Source organism: Lissotriton vulgaris, chromosome 3_2, assembly GCF_964263255.1.
Source record: "Lissotriton vulgaris chromosome 3_2, aLisVul1.2, whole genome shotgun sequence".
Classification (NCBI taxonomy): Eukaryota; Metazoa; Chordata; class Amphibia; order Caudata; family Salamandridae; genus Lissotriton; species Lissotriton vulgaris.
In genome coordinates this window covers 266,218,730-266,236,311 of record NC_141690.1, presented here as the reverse complement: position 1 = coordinate 266,236,311, position 17,582 = coordinate 266,218,730, and the positions used below count along the sequence as shown (strand labels likewise).

General features: G+C 48.2%; 1 protein-coding gene across 1 annotated transcript in view; it reads right to left on the bottom strand.

Moving 5' to 3' along the window:
• LOC147725648 (dedicator of cytokinesis protein 2-like) overlaps positions 1–17,582 on the bottom strand; it is a 1,712,066-nt gene that overhangs the window by 166,220 nt on the left and 1,528,264 nt on the right. The window contains exon 38 of the mRNA XM_086964476.1: positions 15,359–15,444. Coding sequence (XP_086820602.1) covers positions 15,359–15,444 — 86 coding nt within the window. The remainder of the gene's footprint in view (positions 1–15,358; positions 15,445–17,582) is intronic.

Genomic DNA, 17,582 nt, shown 5'->3' with positions numbered 1-17,582 from the left:
TGGACGCAGTCCAGTTACCGGATGGAGTGGTGTTGATACAGTACGTCGATGATATCCTTTTGGCGACGACACCACTCCACTTGCAGTCACAGCCACCCTCAGACTCCTGCACTTCCTTGCGGAAAATGGCCACAAGGTATCCAAGAAGAAGTTGCAATTTTGCTTACCCCAGGTCCCTTATCTAGGCCACCTCTTGTCCAAAGACGGGAGGAAGCTTACACCCGATCGAAGTCAGACCATTCTAGAGACCCCTGTCCCTAAGACCCAGAAACAAGTCCGCTCCCTGCTAGACCTCACCTCCTTCTGCCGACAGTGGTTGCCAAATTTCAGCCTCATTGTGAAACCACTGCTTTCCTTACTGGCTAAAGATGTCCCCTTCCCGCTCCCTTGGACCCCTGAATGCCAATCCACCTTCAAAGAACTACGAGATGCCCTCTGCTCAGCCCCCGTCCTAGGAACCCCCGATTACACAAAGCCCTTTTCCCTCTACACTCACAAAAGGGAGGGGTGTGCTTTGTCTGTCCTGACTCAGTCCATTGGCCCCAAGCAACGCCCATGTGCCTACTTCTCTGCCACTCTTGACCCCGTAGCCAGAGCTTTGCCTGCCTGCTTTGCCTGCCTGCCTTTGTAGCTGCCGCTGCTGTCTCTATCCGACAAAGTGAGGGGATCGTGCTCTCTAACTCCCTCACGGTGTTAGTACCCCATGCGGTCGACACTCTCCTGAACCAGACTACGACACAACATCTGACTAGTGCACGACTGACTGGGTACGAACTGACTCTGCTTGCACCCCACATCACATTGAAAAGATGTACCACGCTGAATCCAGCCACTCTGTTGCCCCTACCTGAGAACGACCCCAATGTGTCCCCTATACATAACTGTGTGACCCTCATGGACGAACAGACTAGGAGTAGGGTTGACCTCCGAGACACTGTCTTCCCAGACCCTGACGGAGAACTGTGTGTGGATTGCTCTTGCATCAAACTCCCTGATGGCACCACCTCAGCTGCTTATGCAGTTACCACAGCCCGAACTGTAGTAGAGACAGCCCGCATCACACAACGATCTGCACAGGCAGCAGAACTGATTGCCCTCACACGAGCATGTATCCTAGCAGCAGGAACAACAGCAAACATTTACACCGACAGCCAGTACGCCTTCGGGGTGGTTCATCATTTCGGGCTCTTGTGGAAGGAGAGGGGATTCCTGACCTCACACGGCACCCCCATACTGCACGGAGATCTAGTCTCCGCCCTGACTGAAGCGGTCCTCCTTCCCAAGCAACTTGCAGTAATCAAATGCCAGGCACACAAAAAGGTGACAGACATCATTGGGCAGGGGAATGCGCTGGCCGACATCACTGCCTGAACCACAGCCGAGAATAGGACAACGACACGCATGTATGTGACCAGGTCACAATCAGAAAAATGGACGGATGCTAGGGAAACTATTAGGGACATCCAGATGGCCAGCTCACCACACTAATTGGCTGAATGGGCACGGGTGGAATTGAAAGACGACAAAGGCTGCTGGTGGACAAAAGACACGAACAAATGGCTGCTACCCAACTCATACCTGATCCCCATATTGACCATGGCACACTCCCCAGCACACATAGGATCTGCCCCTATGGCCGAAATTGTCTCCAAAGTTTGGCACAATGACAAGATTACAGATTCAGCTAAACGTCTGGTCCAACAATATCTGATATGCCTGCAACACAACCCTGGGAAAGGAGTACCCCGGGGAGGGATTTGGGGTTCCCAATCATCCATTTGAAGCCCTACAGATGGACTACATCCAACTAGAAAGATGCCAAGGTCTGAAATATGTACTTGTTGTCGTGTGCGCATTTAGCAAGTGGGTGGAAGCCTATCCAACTCGCGACAACACTGCCATTGCCACTGCAAAGGTATTACTAAAGGAATTCTTCCCTCGCTACGGCATTTGTCGAATTTTGTGGAGTGACAATGGCCCTCACTTCATAGCCAAGGTTATCCAACTCATCATGAAGGGGTTGGGTCTAAAACCAAAATTTCACGCAGTCTTCCATCCCCAATTCGCTGTACTAGTTGAGCGACATAATGCCACACTGAAGCTCAAACTAGCTAAGATAGTGGCTACCACAGGACTGAAATGGCCAGACGCTCTCCCACTGGCATTGCTATCAATGCGTTCCACCCCCACCAAACACCATTTGGCCCCTTACGAAGTCGTTTTCGGCCGACCTATGAGCATTTGGTCCGACATCCATTCACGACATCCCGGACGTCCTAATGTCTGACTATTTGTACAATCTGACTAAGACACTGTCTGTTATCCATCAACAGGTGCTGCAGGCCATTCCTCATGCTTCCAGGGGCCCCGGACACGACATCCAACCCGGTGACTACATGCTGATACGAAACTTTCAGCGTGCACGGAGTCTGGAACCCCGGTGGACGGGCCCCTGGCAGGTCTTGATCACCAGCCGAACAGCTCTTCGAGTGGAAGGAAAGAAGAACTGGCTGCATGCACACCACTGTAAGAAGATCTCCTCAACCCTGAAGACGACCGAAGACGTGGCCCCCCAAGAAGAGCTCCTGAACATGGATCGACCATCCCTGAGCTGTTACCCTGATAAAGAGACACTTGAACTGGCGGAATTCCCCGATCCCACTGTGCCATCCAGAGAAGGGTATAACCTGCGGCGAAAGGAGGGAGCTTCGGCTAAGCAGACCACTGACTAAGTTACAATTCTCAGAGCGGTGGCCTAACACTACTAAGGCTGCCAGGAGAGAAGCCATACGAAGTTTGTGGTTCTGCCCGCTACCGAGCCCCTTGAAGATGATGGAAGCGCCCGATACAAAGATGATGGAAGCCCCCGACATGAAGATGATGGAAGCAACCGGACATCCGAAGACCCACTACAGAAACCCAAAGACTGACAAAATACACAGCTCAAAGACTATTGCTCTCTTTATCACCCTTCTCTTTTGCCTCCTCCTCATGACCACCCTCTGGATCGTGGAAGAGAGCTCACTAGCTCATAAGACATTTCTGACTACTGCACAGCCTACCACAATGAAAGAACACTACCTGGTCTCTCTTTCACCTCAACTCCGAGGAAGACGTAAGGAGTTTTGGAACAACTCCTTCGTGCAGTTGCTACACCAGCACAACCTTGCCGCCAATGCCACAAACTGCTGGATCTGTGGGTTGTTACCCCACGGCACTGGACATTCTATCCCCTTCATCCCTTCACCTTTCTCCGTTCACGGCTCCTGCCTTGCTTGGCTGATCCTCTTGCAAGAAAGCTACAGGGATAATGCCACCTCCAGCAGAACTATGGCATACTTCTATCATGGGGTCTGGCAGAACAAAACAGGAAGAACTGCTGCCCCCTTTTGCCCTCTGACATCCAACAACTCTATTCATATGGACATCCCTGCCAAAGAATGGATTGAAATGCAGGTGTTCAACAACCCAGCCAGACCCACCTTCTCCTACCTCCGGAAACGAACAGCTGCCACCCTGACTGTGGCCCTATCTGTCGTCAATGTCTCGGGCCTTGTATGCATCGAAGGCCTTGGGACACAGCTGGTAGGCCACAGCACTTGCCGCATCACCAGAACTTTGGACTCAACTGATCCACCCTCTTTTGTCACTTCTCCGAATATATACTTTGTTTGTGGTACGAAAGCCTACACTTGGCTCCCCAAAGGTTGTGGGGGTACCTGTTACATTGCCTTCATTCTTCCTCCGACCTATGTGGCTCCAGCAAACCATCACCGACAAAAGCGAGCAAAAGACATTGAGCAAGCCGACTCCACCGGAGCACAGTTCCTGGACGCAATGAAGGGACTTGTTCCACTCTGGGGTCCGATGGCGAACAGCCGTGCCATCCGACATTTGACCCAGGCAGTTGAAACGACAATGAACGTTACAGCTGGCATCCTCACAAACAATACAGCAGAGCTTCAGGCGGTCCGCCTGGTGGATCTTCAGAACCGCCTTGTTCTAGATGTGGTTCTAGCGGATCGTGGAGGAGCATGCCGTATCATCGGGTCCAGCTGTTGCACCTACATACCGAACAATTCACCCTCAGTTTACAAAGCCATTGAACACCTCCACAGACTTTCCTCAGAAGTTCATCAGGAACAAGAAGAATGGTCGCTTGGGAGTTGGTTCTGGAGTGCTGTAAAGGACTGGGGGTGGAGGTTGTTTATGATCGTATTGATACAGATTGTCATAATTTGAGGATTCTGCCTGGGTGTTCAATGCTTGTCACCCCTGTGCTCACTTTGTGCTAACTGTATCTGCCCCAAGACTTTGGACTTTGAAGCTGAACGCATGAAAGCTTTGTATGAAGTAGAAGTTCTAAATATAATGGGGATAGATATAGATTGACAAGCTGGCTAGATATGTTGAAAAGGGAGGACTGTTAAAATCTAGTTTGCGACATCAACATTATCTGTGCCATCTTGTCCCTTTTCAGGCTCGTATGTGCTTGTAAGTAGTAGCCATTTTGAATGCCATGGCCTCTCTGCCCACTGCCGATAGCCAGCGCGTCTCTCTCTCTCTCCCTCTGACCTCGCAAGAATCCCCCGCACACTGACATCCCCCGCTCTCACATGCTTGGGCTATAAACCTCCCCTTCAGCGCGACCCTGCCTCGGAGCCACATCCCGTACCCAGCTAGACACCTCCCTTCATCCCATTCATGATCACACATCCTTTGATAAACCCCCTTCCTCTGTACCCGATTGTCCAGGCCCGATTCCAGGCCACCACCTGGCCCTGCGGATGCAGTTTATTGCCCCCTACAGTAGGAAGCTGCCCCACTTCAAAGGATCTTCGACTGATCAAAGCCCCCCACCCCATGAGATCTGATCAGCTGCACACATTCCGGGACCCGGCGGAATGTCCAGCTGCGCGACAGTCATCACCTACTGAGATCGGGGTGGGGTTTTCTACTGTAAATGTGTGTGGGAACGGGCTTGAAGCGGGGATTCCGAGGATGTCTTTCCGTACTTCAAAGTATTTGCAGGAATGTGCCACATGTAGTAAACTGTAATAAAGACCATAAACCTGTGTATAAGAGGCCAGGCCTCAGAGATGCGGTTAGAGCACCTCGAGAAGATACCCTGTTGTCTGATTTGACGTGTTCTGCTCCGTCGGAATAAACTCCTGTTTCCTGCCTTCCAGTCTCCAATGCCTGCCTCTTTGTTTGATAATTTCGAGTGGTATGAGAGGCGGTTAACGCCGGGCAATACTTTAAGGTTTTCGGTCGAAATCGGCCCTACCTTTCACATGAGGAGAGTCACTGCCAGGAATGTGCACAGTCTGTGGATGGTCACTGCCAGGAATGTGCTCAGTCTGAGGAGAGTCACTGCCAGGAATGTGCACAGTCTGTGGATGGCCACTGCCAGGAATGTGCTCAGTCTGAGGAGAGTCACTGCCAGGAATGTGCACAGTCTGTGAACCGTCACTGCCAGGAATGTGCACAGTCTGAGGAGAGTCACTGCCAGGAATGTGCACAGTCTGTGGATGGTCACTGCCAGGAATGTGCACAGTCTGTGGACGGTCACTGCCAGGAATGTGCACAGTCTGAGGAGAGTCACTGCCAGGAATGTGCACAGTCTGTGAACCGTCACTGCCAGGAATGTGCACAGTCTGTGAGCGGTCACTGCCAGGAATGTGCAGTGAATGTGGACAATCGTCCAGTGTAACGTCCAATGCTTGTGAACTGCTGCTGATAACTCCATGCTCTCTTCGGTCAGAATGGGGTGTGGTTATGGGGGCTCATTTGGGACCCCGACATTAGTGCACCAGGTGTGGTTCAGAAGGGCCTAATTTTTGTCTGCCCCTTCACTCTACCCTTTTCTCGCCCTGCAGGCCGCAGCACCCCCCCCCCTCCTCCGCCACCCCTCCCCCCCGCTCCTCCCCCCCCCCCCCCCCCCGGCCCCTTCCTGCTCCACACATTAACATGGTAAGCAAGAAAGTTGCTGTTCGAGCACAGAATTAATTCCCAATTTGTTTAAAACAAAAAAAAACTCCGACTTATCCCCATCTGCTGAGCAAACATTCTCTTATTTTTCAATTTAAATTAAATTTAAATCCACGGGCCCCCCGAGAGGCTCCGGCAGCCGGGTGGATTCTAATGTGCTTTTACAGGAACCAAAGCCGCATGATTAACCGGTTAACCCCTCCGTCCCCGGCGCCCCCCGCGGGAGGCCGAGGCTCCGTCTCATTAACGAGTTTATCCAGGAAGGCGGGCGGATGTGGGCGGGGGGGGGGGGGGGGGGGGGGGGGAGGGGTTGGGAGATGATGCCTTCGTGACGTGTCTGCCGAGCCCCCGTACAATAATGTATCTCTGTATATATAATCCCCTGCCCCCCTCCGCCCCATCAATGCCCCCCTATTGTCAAGGAGAAGCTGCTTCCGTTGCGATAAATCCGCGCGCGGTGTCTTCTGGGATTCGTGTGCATGAAATGAAAAATGAAAAATTATTCATACAGTAAATCAAAAAAGCCATTCCCTGCGGGCCCAGCATCTCATCCAGAACTTGAGCGGCTAATTCTGAGTCGGTGATGGATGATACGGAGCGAAAATACTCCGTGGTAATACCTCCAAATAATGCCGGATAAGTTCTGTCTTTCCAGGAGCTTTGTAAAGTGATACATTCATCCTCCCGGGGCCGGCCATGCTTGTGCGGAAGCTCATTAATGGTGGGGTCGCGGAGTGTGGCATAACATCATTCTGTTCTTTACTTTTATAGTGTATTCCTATTTATTTACCTAAAGTTTTTATATAGCGCCTACTGGGCCCTGGCGCATCAGAGCGATTCACGTGGCACAGCCAGGGCACAAGTCCTAAAAAAACATGAAGTAGGGGGACTAACCAGGTTAGGCAGTATGGAAGTGAAATCATGACGCGCGCCCTCACAGCGCATGATGTCACGACACATGACATTGAATGTACCAGGAAGTGACCTCACTGGAAGCGATATGACAAGAAGTGACATCAGATATATTAGACCTCACATATGATTATCTGGTCTATCATGAGTACATTTAAGCGTATTATGAGTTTTAACAAATGAGATTTGGTGTTGGGTTTGTGCCAAAAAAGTGACGCAATCCCGACGCAAAATCTGGGCCTCAACTAATACATTTATTTGTTTAAACCCTGCCACAAAGAAATTGGCAACAGGGAAGAGCATGGTAGTAGATCTGTTCTGCTTAATTAGTTGCAGAGTCTCCATTTTAAAATATTTGATTGGGTTAAGGCATCTGCTGTGAAGGGGCCCAGTAAATCTCAGGGAATAGTAATAATGGTGAGATAACTCTGGTGGTTAACGCACTTGCTGGAGAGATCTGTGTTTTGTGAAGTTCCAGATTTGAATCAAAGTAGTAGAGAAGGTAAATGTGTCTCCTGCAAAGCACATCATCTAACACGCAGATGACAGATTTTTATTTTATGTGGATAGTAAAGTGGGTTACTGCTTTTAACACAGAGATCCTTTCGTTTCCTGCAGTTCATGAATTGTAATCCGTCCGAAAGACAACAGAGTAATATAAAGGACATGTGACTCCAACACCTTGTAACTCTCACTGTCTCATGGAACTCCTCGTGCAATTTGATTTACACATGTAGATGATTCATTGTCAATGTATAATGTGTATGCTACATAAAGAGCACTGACACCCTGCATTGGGTTGCATAGCGCTATAAAAGAAATGAAATAGTGCTATTGAAACTGTTATTGGTGTAAATACTGGCACAGACCCACACAGCTGACATTCTTACAGTGCACGCACCTCTTCTTTACAGGGACTGAACAAAGGCAAAAGCTGCCTCTCTTAAGTACCTGTGATGACATAGCAAGCTGTGTGCCTTTGTTTTCCCTCCATGGCATTTACATTCAAGTGTGAGGTTCCAGGCCCCCTCCAGTCAGGGTATTCAAACAAAAAGAGGCCTGATGGCCCCTCAACTTTGACCCAGCTAGAGCTGAAAAAAGCCCCCTCTTTGCCTGCACATTGCAGCGGGTATTCGAAAGCAGGCAACGTGCAGGCACTGCTGAACGCGTCTCAGTGTCTGAAAATTACACTGGGACACGTTCAGCATATTTCTGTCGGCCCAACTTCTTGGCAGGGGCGGGGACGGCATTCACCCAGTGAAAAGAGTGGGTGGATGCCGTATACCTGCGTGTATCCCCGACTCGTACCTTGAGCACAGCACACACCACAGCACCTCAAAGAACGGCGATGCCGCTGAGGAGAGCAGCGGGATCATGGATTAAACACATGCAGTATCTCTAGCAGGAGATACCTTAAGAAGTGTCGGCATATCGCGATATTCTATTCATTACGAAGCACATCACAATATTCTATTTATAAAGAAGCATGATGTTATAAATGCGGTTTCTAGTTGGTAGAGGTCTGCACCATGTCCAAGTAAGCACTACCACTCTTGTCAGGGGAAGCCAGATACACACTAAAAGATAACCTGTTCTCACCCTCTGGCAGCTTCGCATAGAGCAGCCAGGCTTATCTAAAGAGGCAATGTGTAAAGCATTTGTGCAACACACACACACACGCACACACACAGTCACTCAATGAAAACACCACAACAAGACTCCACAATGGTTTAGAAAGATAGACAATCATTTTATAAACTAATCAAGAGCAAAATAACAGAAATCAAATAAGTAAAACTTAAGATATAACTTTAGAGGAATAAAAAGAGTTATAGCGCTTACAAGCAATAAGCGCCAATGGGAATTATCTGGTCACCCTGGACCAGGACAAAATCAACAGTTCAAGCTGACCGCGAAGGAGCACTGGTCGGGGACAAGTACAACGCAAGCCCGGTGAACAGAGTACCTTGATCCTGGGCTTTAACAGCGAGATGAGGGGTGCAGGCGAGAGATGCGTTGATGTTGAGCTGGCAGTCGAGGTGATGTGTTGATCTTCTTCACGCAGTGCAGAGATGTGTCGGGTCCATTGAGCCAAGCAACGGTTCCAAGTGCGGCAGGTCTGAAGATGATGCACCAGGTTAAGCCACACTGGAGGGGCGATGCGTCGATCATCTCCACACAGTGGTGTCAATGAATTGGTTCCGAAGCGGAGGTTCTGGGTGCAATGTGGCAGTTCCAAGTGTGAAGCTCTGGTTCTACTCCTGCAACAGGGTCGACACGTTGTTCTGCTACACGCAGGTTGGAGATGCGCCGATTTCTCTGGTGTAAGTATCTTTGTCCACATCCAGTGAACCAGGCACAGGAGATGGGGCAGACACTTTGATCGCCCTGAGTATCCAGCAACAGGAGTCAAGCCAACACACCCTTGGAGATCACTTGGAGTGAAGGCATAGTCCAGTTCTCCTTCAGCAGGGTCAGAGAGCAGCCGGCAGCAGCGCAGCACAGCAAAATGCAAGCCTTCCAGGTCAGCAGTCCAGCAGAGTGTCAGTCCTAGATGCAGCACAGCAGTTCATCTGACAGAGTCCAGTTGTAGGTCCAGAAGTGTTTGATTTTGTGGGGTCAAAGCCCCAGTACTTATATCAATTTTTGCCTTTGTAGTGGGAGTGACTTCAAACAAGGGTCTTTGATGTGCACAGAAGGCCTTTCTTCCCAGTCCAGGCTCCAGATTATCAGTAGGGGGTATGCAGCCTTTTGTGTGGGGACAGTGCACTGCCTATTGAGCTGTAAGTGTCAGACCCTCCCTCTCTTGCTGCCCAGGAAGAGCCATCAGAAGGCATATGAGTACTCAGACACACCAAACCATCCTGTGTTTGTGGCTGTCTAGAGGGACTGCACAAAGTGTAGCTGTCACCCACCCCAGAAGTGTATTGCAGACAGGCTACAGGCACACAGTGCTTTAAGAGTAGAGAAATGCCCACTTTCTAAAAGTACAAAAAAAATCACCAGACAGTTATCTGGGTGACCTGATGCACTGCACAAGTCACTCTAGAGAGTGTACATTATATTTAGGCATAAATCGGTCTAGCATAAACACCATTAAGTGGTAGTACACAATTAAATAAACGATAATCTACTTTAAAAAAACTGCAAGTGACATGTAGGCTTCAAATGTAGGTTTGATGTTTTTTTTATTTATTGAGATCTCATGGAGATTGTTGTAAGTTTCACAAAATCCAGATTGTCCATAGATACATCAGTTCGTGAAGTACAAATCCCAATGCATTTCGGGCAATAACATTTGCCCTTCTTCAGGGGTATGTATAGAAAACAATAGTGAACAGTTTGATGCATGTGTCTATTACAGCGGAAACAGATGACATCTTAAAAATTGGGTGAGGAGAAGTAAGATAAGAAACGATGTCAGCAGCTCAGTGCAATGGTGAGGGGTAGGAGAAAAAGAAGTAAGTGAAAAAGAGCAAAAAAGAAGTAAAAAGATGCCCTTTCACCATGTGGTAAAAACTACTCGGAAAGAAGTGAGGAGAAAAATAGGAAACCTGAATTGACCAGACTGAAATGGGTGAAAAAACGAGTGCAGAAGCGTGTTCGAGAAGCAAGTAAAACAAACAAGCGTGTGTGAAGAGCAAATGACTAAGATATGTGTTGAGTGTTCTTCTCTTAAACCTTTTTCTCCTATAGACACAGCATCATCCTTGATGGTAGTTAAGGACTTGTTATAGAGGGTAATCGCTGTGTTTACACCCTGTTGTTCGAATGGATGGGACGTCTGGCTGTCAGGCACGCTTCTACAGCATCTTGGTGTTGAGCACCTCTAGTCTTTATTTTCGTTTAGGTTGACCACATGTCCTAAAAGTGAAGAAGGAGGAGATATCAAAGGATTTGGAGGTGATCAGACCAGTCAAATGCAACTGGGCCTGCTGTGATGAGGAGACTTTTTCTGTTCTTATGAGATCTCGAGTGGGCGGCTCCTTTGACAGACATAGGCCTCAAAGAGCGTTGGCTCGAGTCATTCAGAGAGGGCTTTATAAGAGTTCTCTTTGGGGTCTCTGCAGTGAAAGTTGAACTTGTGGTCTGGGTCAATCCAACCGTAGGTCTTCGCTTGGTCTGATCTTGTTTTGTTATGTCAATGCTGCTAGCCTTGCTGGATCCCAGAGCGGGGTAAGTCCTGGAAGAAGCTTGTCTCTTCCGAGGGGCCTCCCACAGCTCATGACAATGTGATGTACCTACCTAAGCGATAACAGTGTTTTGTTTTTCTGTGCTGACATCTGTTCTTCTTCTCCCATTCAGATTGCGCCCTGTTACTGAATTTCACAATGGATCAATCACATATGACACCTAACGACACTTCCTCCCATGCACACTCACATTGCACCAGCGACTCCATGCCTACCGTGGTCCCAGTCTCATATCACCCCCCATGCGAACATTGTGAGTGTACTTCAGGGGTGCACTCCTTCAACCCTCAAATGGTGGTTGTATGATGGATCCATGCATGCGTTTACAACGCATGCCTTGGCAACGCGGTCAGGGAGGAGCAGGACTCTGGAATAGTATAATTTACTCTTCCAACCCCAGTCGTGCAACAGTAGAGAACGTGTTGGACTTAAAATACTGCACCCGTCCAACAATGCGTTCCCTAAAGTAAGTCGTTGTAAAGACTTGCGTGGCAAAGGAACGTGTGGTAACAACGCATTTGTTGTCTTGACCACGTTTTACAGGTACTAAATGGTGCCGGCTGTGTGGTAAAGGCTGTTCCCCTGTGATGGCAATTTATAAACAAATGATTTATAACACAAAAAAGGATTTTTTCTCAAATCGCATTAGTTTTGCAGAAAATTCAGCCAAGGACATTTTTAATATAGTGTCAGACTTGGCTTCCCCTCGTCCGAAACAATTTGAATCAACACAGGAATTATGTACGAATATTACCTTTTTTTTTTCTTCAAAAAAAGGTTGTGTTATTTTTTCAGCCTTTCGACACCTGATTGTGATGGGGGCATATTTGGAAGAAAGTACCAACAAGGCCACCCCACTTGCTGTTTTTGATACATTTGAGCCACTTTATACTGTTGAAACAGATAATCTCTTGGTGACAGCTAGGTCAGGCTCCCCCTATGATCCCAGCCAGGTATCTGTAATCAAACGGTCTTCGGATCCGGTTGCCCGCGTACTTAGCTCCCTATTCTGCTTAATGTTTGAGGTGGGGGATTTCCGTAAACGATGGAAGATCGCCTCAATTCTCCCCCTACTGAAAAAACCCAATCTGGATCCTAAAGACCCTAATAATTTCCGCCCAATATCTCGCCTTCCTTTTCCAGCTAAATTGGTTGAAAAAGCCATGAATGGACAACTCACGTCTTTTTTAGGAAAGACAAAAGGCTTAGATCCAACTCAATATGGATTTCGAGAGGGCCATAGTACAGAGTCGGCTCTTATTAAATCCACCGAAGAGATTATAGAAGTTCTGGATAGAGGAGGTAAGGCCGCTCTGATTATGTTAGATCTGTCAGTGGCCTTTGAAATGGTCCACCATGATTTACTGATGGACCGATTATCGACATGCAGGGCCCAGGGTATGGCCTGGAAGTTGATAAACTCCTTCCTAATGGATAGGTCTCAAATTGTGGCATTGGATGAATTTTGTTCCAGACCCTTTTCCTTGCCCTGCGGAGTCCCACAGGGGTCCTCCCTCAGCCCAACACTTTTTAATAATGATGTCTCTTCTTTGGCATCCCTAATTGGTTCCTACGGTTTTAACCTTACCTCCTACGCAGACGATACTCAAATTGTGGTCGCTCTGCATCCTGGTCAGAGAGCAAAAATAGACAGTTGGTTTCACGACTGTATGGAGGCAGTAGGGAGGTGGATGGGGCAAAACTGTTAGAAACTTAACTCAAGAAAGACAGAGGTCATTTTATTTGGAAAACACTCTGATTTTTGGGCCCCAAGTTGGTGGCAAGATACTTTGGGCACCCTCACCAGTAATTATTGATGATAAGCTCAATTTTAGTGATCATATAAATGATGTGGCCTCAATCATTCTTTATACTTTAAGAATGATCAAGAAAATTCTTCACTTCCTGCCAGTAGACAAAAGGCAGACAGTAGTCACTGCACTTATCATGTCTAGGTTAGACTCCTGTAATGGGCTCTACCTAAACATGCAAGAACGATCCATGAATAAGCTGCAACTGCTGCAAAATGATGCAGCTGGATTGCTTACTAATACTCCCAATGTATGCCTATTTCAAATGAAATAAAAAAAACTCCACTGGCTGCCTGTGAGGAAAAGGGTGCGCTTTAAAGCCCTATGTACAGTGTACAAGGCTCTGCAGGGCACTGGCCCAGAATATCTTAAGCAGCGGCTGCAATGGTACCAACCTATAAGAACACTGCGCTCCCTTGGGGCAAAGTTGGCATCAGTGCCAGCCACAAAAAAAGCTTCATGGGGTGAAAGAAGCTTCATAGCTTGTGCAGTAAGAGCCTGGAACGAGCTCCCCTTTTACACGAGAAACTGCACGGATTTGTTAACTTTTAGGAAGCAATTGAAAACCTGGCTTTTTGACCTATAATCCATGGGCCCGATTCACAGAACTAACTTAAGACAAAATCCTAAACTTACTACCATTTTGGTATTCACAGAAGGCACTTACTCATTTTGGTATTCACAGAAGTTAGTAGTCCTACCTTTAGGACTCCTAAATGCCTTTTGTGAATAGCGAATGTCTTAAAGTTAGGATTTCTCTCAGTTTAGGAATAGTAAAGTTAGGATTTCTAAATGCCTTCTGTGAAGACTGAAAGTCTTAAAGTTAGGATTTTCTTAGTTTAGGAGTCCTAAAGTTAGGAGTCCTAACTTTACTACTCCTAAACTGAGATAAAATACTAACTTTAAGACTTTTGGTATTCACAGAAGGCATTTAGGAGTCCTAAAGTTAGGATTCCTAACTTCTGTGAATACCGAAATGAGTAAGTGTCTTCTGTGAATAACAAAATGAGTAAGTGCCTTCTGTGAATACCAAAATGGTAGTACGTTTAGGATTTTGTCTTAAGTTAGTTCTGTGATTCAGGCCCTATGTCTCTATCTTAGTGCCCAGAGGAAAGCAGTCAGCGCTAGGACACCCTTGGGTAACCATTACCGCTCTAGAAATACCAATAACATAACATAACATAACATAACGGCATCAGTGCCTTGTTTTGTACCAGGGCAAATTCTGGCAAACCGTGGCCACTGTTGAACGGATGGCTTATGGAGTACACCAAACAAATCGTCTTTGTCGCCCTCACTCTCTTCGTTTTAACATTTTATGTAATAGATGGGGGGCACCGTAGAAAAAGGTTAATTGAATTATAAAGGTAAGTTAATGACCAGATTTATTGTTTTCATGCCTGCGACTAATTCACAATCCATGGGGCTGTAAATGCACCTACTTCTGCAAACCTCTCCAACATGAGTGCAAACACATCTGCCGCAGTAAACTAAAATAATGCTCCAGGGGTGGTAAGTGGGTTTTCCAAGGTGTGATCTGCCTTTACAGTCAGGAAGTGCCCACAAGTGTGTACATTTATGACCTTCCCAAAGTCCTCTATTACCTTATAATACTATATAAATACTCCTTGATTTATGGCCTGATTGATTTTCCTTCCAGACTACCCCACATACTTGTGAGTGTAGGAGAAGGCTTCTCCATGTGAAAAAAATCTGGAGGTTCTGTTCCCTCCTTGTGGCATTCTCTGCTATGGAGAACCCTGCACAAGTGGAAAAGGAGGCCTTAGAAAAGGTTACATGACATTCCCAGAAGTACACCTGGAAACCTGCAACAAGTAGAATGTTTGAGAACAGAAAGGTCACAGTATGTTCTGACAGAAATCTAAACCTCCGCCTGTACTTTTGCAAGTTATTGTGTGATCAGTATTGCACCAGTCCTAAGCACACGCAATATTATACAATATATTCAGTAAGCAATTACAACACGAACAATGTTTCTTGGTCTTGTCTTTAATTTTCAATACTTCCTATGCCCAGCCGACACGTGTTTCGTCGTTTCGTTCACACGGAACAGTAACAGCGTACTCTCTACCAGGAGGACTCTTGTGACCCAACAATACATAAGGAAGCTTAAAGGCTCAACACAGAATACAGGGACTGGTGTAATACCAACGTTCAAAACGGATGAACTCAATGGATTTTTTGACATTGTGCATGACAGAGGATACTTCATCCACACAGCCGGGACAGAAGTAAAACCGGCGTAGAAGTGGGATGAGAAAATAACTTTTATCATTTTCACAGCCCTGAAGAAGCTGTGGGGGACTCCCCTAGTGACGAAACACATGTTGGCTGAGCAATTCAACACGTGTGCAAACAGGACTCAACTACACAGTGCTTCGAAATGACACCATAAAAATAAGTTCCACAAAAACAAAAGGTTAAACTTACATCATTTCAAAGAGCTGCTTGTATTGTTCATCTCCGCGGCCTCCCTCCACCTCGCTGTCCAACTTCTTGATGATCTCCTCTTCAAACTGCAAATGAAATGAAGATAAGGCGCTGAGTGGACACTCTGAACTTTACAGACTAGCTGCTTCACATGACCCAGACACGTCAGACAAGCCCCTTTCCGCTGCCCAAGATACGCCAGGGAAGTCCCTTCACGCTGCCCCAGACATGTCAGACAAGCCCCTTCACAACAGAAAAGCCCCTTCACGCTGCCCCAGACACTTCAGACAAGCCGCTTCACACTGCCCCAGACATGCCAGACAAGCCCCTTCACGCTGCCCAAGATACGCCAGGCAAGTCCCTTCATGCTGCCTCAGACATGTCAGACAAGCCCCTTCACACTTCCCAAGATACGACAGAAAAGCCCCTTCACGCTGCCCCAGACACTTCAGACAAGCCACTTCACACTGCCCCAAACATGCCAGACAAGCCCCTTCACGCTGCCCCAGACAATGAAGACAAGCCTCTTCGCGCTGCCCCAGACACGCCAGACAAGCCCCTTCACGCTACCCCAGACACGCCAGACAAGCCCCTTCACGCTGCCCCAGACAATAAAGACAAGCCTCTTCGCGCTGCCCCAGACACGCCAGACAAGTCCCTTCACGCTACCCCAGACATGCCAGACAAGCCCCTTCACGCTGCCCCAGACATGCCAGACAAGTCCTTTCACGCTGCCCCAGACACTTCAGACAAGCCGCTTCACGCTGCCTCAGACATGCCAGACAAGCCCCTTCACACTGCACCAGACACTTCAGACAAGCTGCTTCACACTACCCCAGACATGCCAGACAAGCCCCTTCACGCTGCCCCAGACACTGAAGACAAGCCTCTTCACGCTGCCCCAGACACACCAGACAAGCGCCTTCACGCTACCCCAGACATGCCAGAGAAGCCCCTTCAAGCTACCCCAGACATGCCAGACAAGTCCCTTCACACTGCCCCAGACACTTCAGACAAGCCCCTTCACCATGCCCAAGATACGTCAGACAAGCCCCTTCACGCTGCCCAAGATACGACAGAAAAGCCCCTTCACACTGCCCAAGATACGCCAGACAAGTCCCTTCACGCTGCCTCAGACATGTCAGACGAGCCCCTTCACGCTGCCCCAGACACTGAAGACAAGCAGCTTCACGCTGCCCCAGACATGCCAGACAAGCCCCTTCGCGCTGACCCAGACATTTCAGACAAGCCCCTTCACGCTGCACAAGATACGTCAGACAAGCCCCTTCACACCGCCCAAGATAGTCAGACGAGCCCCTTCACGCTGCCCCAGACACTTCAGACAAGCAGCTTCATGCTGCCCCAGACATGCCAGACAAGCCCCTTCACACTGCCCCAGACACTTCAGACAAGCCCCTTCACGCTGCACAAGATACGTCAGACAAGCCCCTTCACGCTGCCCAAGATACGTCAGACAAGCCCTGTTAGAACCGGCTGTCTCTAGTTGGCAGAGGTATACACTTCTGACAAATAGGGACACACCTTTTCTAGTTAGGGCAAGGGGATCACACCCTTTGATAACCCCTGCTCACCCCCTTGGTAGCTTGGCAGAGCAGATAAGCTTATCTCGGAGGCTGTGCGTTAAGCATTTATGACCACATACAGTAATAAAGTGAATACACTACAAATGGACACGACACCGTAGTATTATAAAAATAAGTATTTTTATATAAGGCTTAGCACAAGACCAAATAACGACAAAAATATACACAATCTTGATAAATACTCTGGGAAGGGAAAAATAGTGCAAAGGTAGTTTCTTTAGCACAAAGTCTTTCGTATCAAAGCAAATCTTCTTCTTGGAAACACAGTTCTTAGCAACAAGGTAACCCACACGGGGGCTACACGACGTCGAGGCAAAGTTAATCCAAAGGTTCGGCGTCGACCGCGAGGAGTGCTACGTCGAGCCCGGAGTCACACGGACCCCCAACAACACAGTACCTTGGAAAATGAAGCACACAATGATCAGCGGCGTCGAGCCATCCGGCGTCGCGTCTTCGGTGTCGATCAGGCCTCAGCAGGTGTCGTTGTCGATGATGCGGTTGCAAAGTGTGAGCAGCGCTCATGGCGTCGAGAGGGCACGCAGTCGATGCGATCAGCAGCGGTGCAGACACGAGGTCCCTTGGAGCTGGAGCCGAACTCACTACTCACTGGCGTTGCTGCT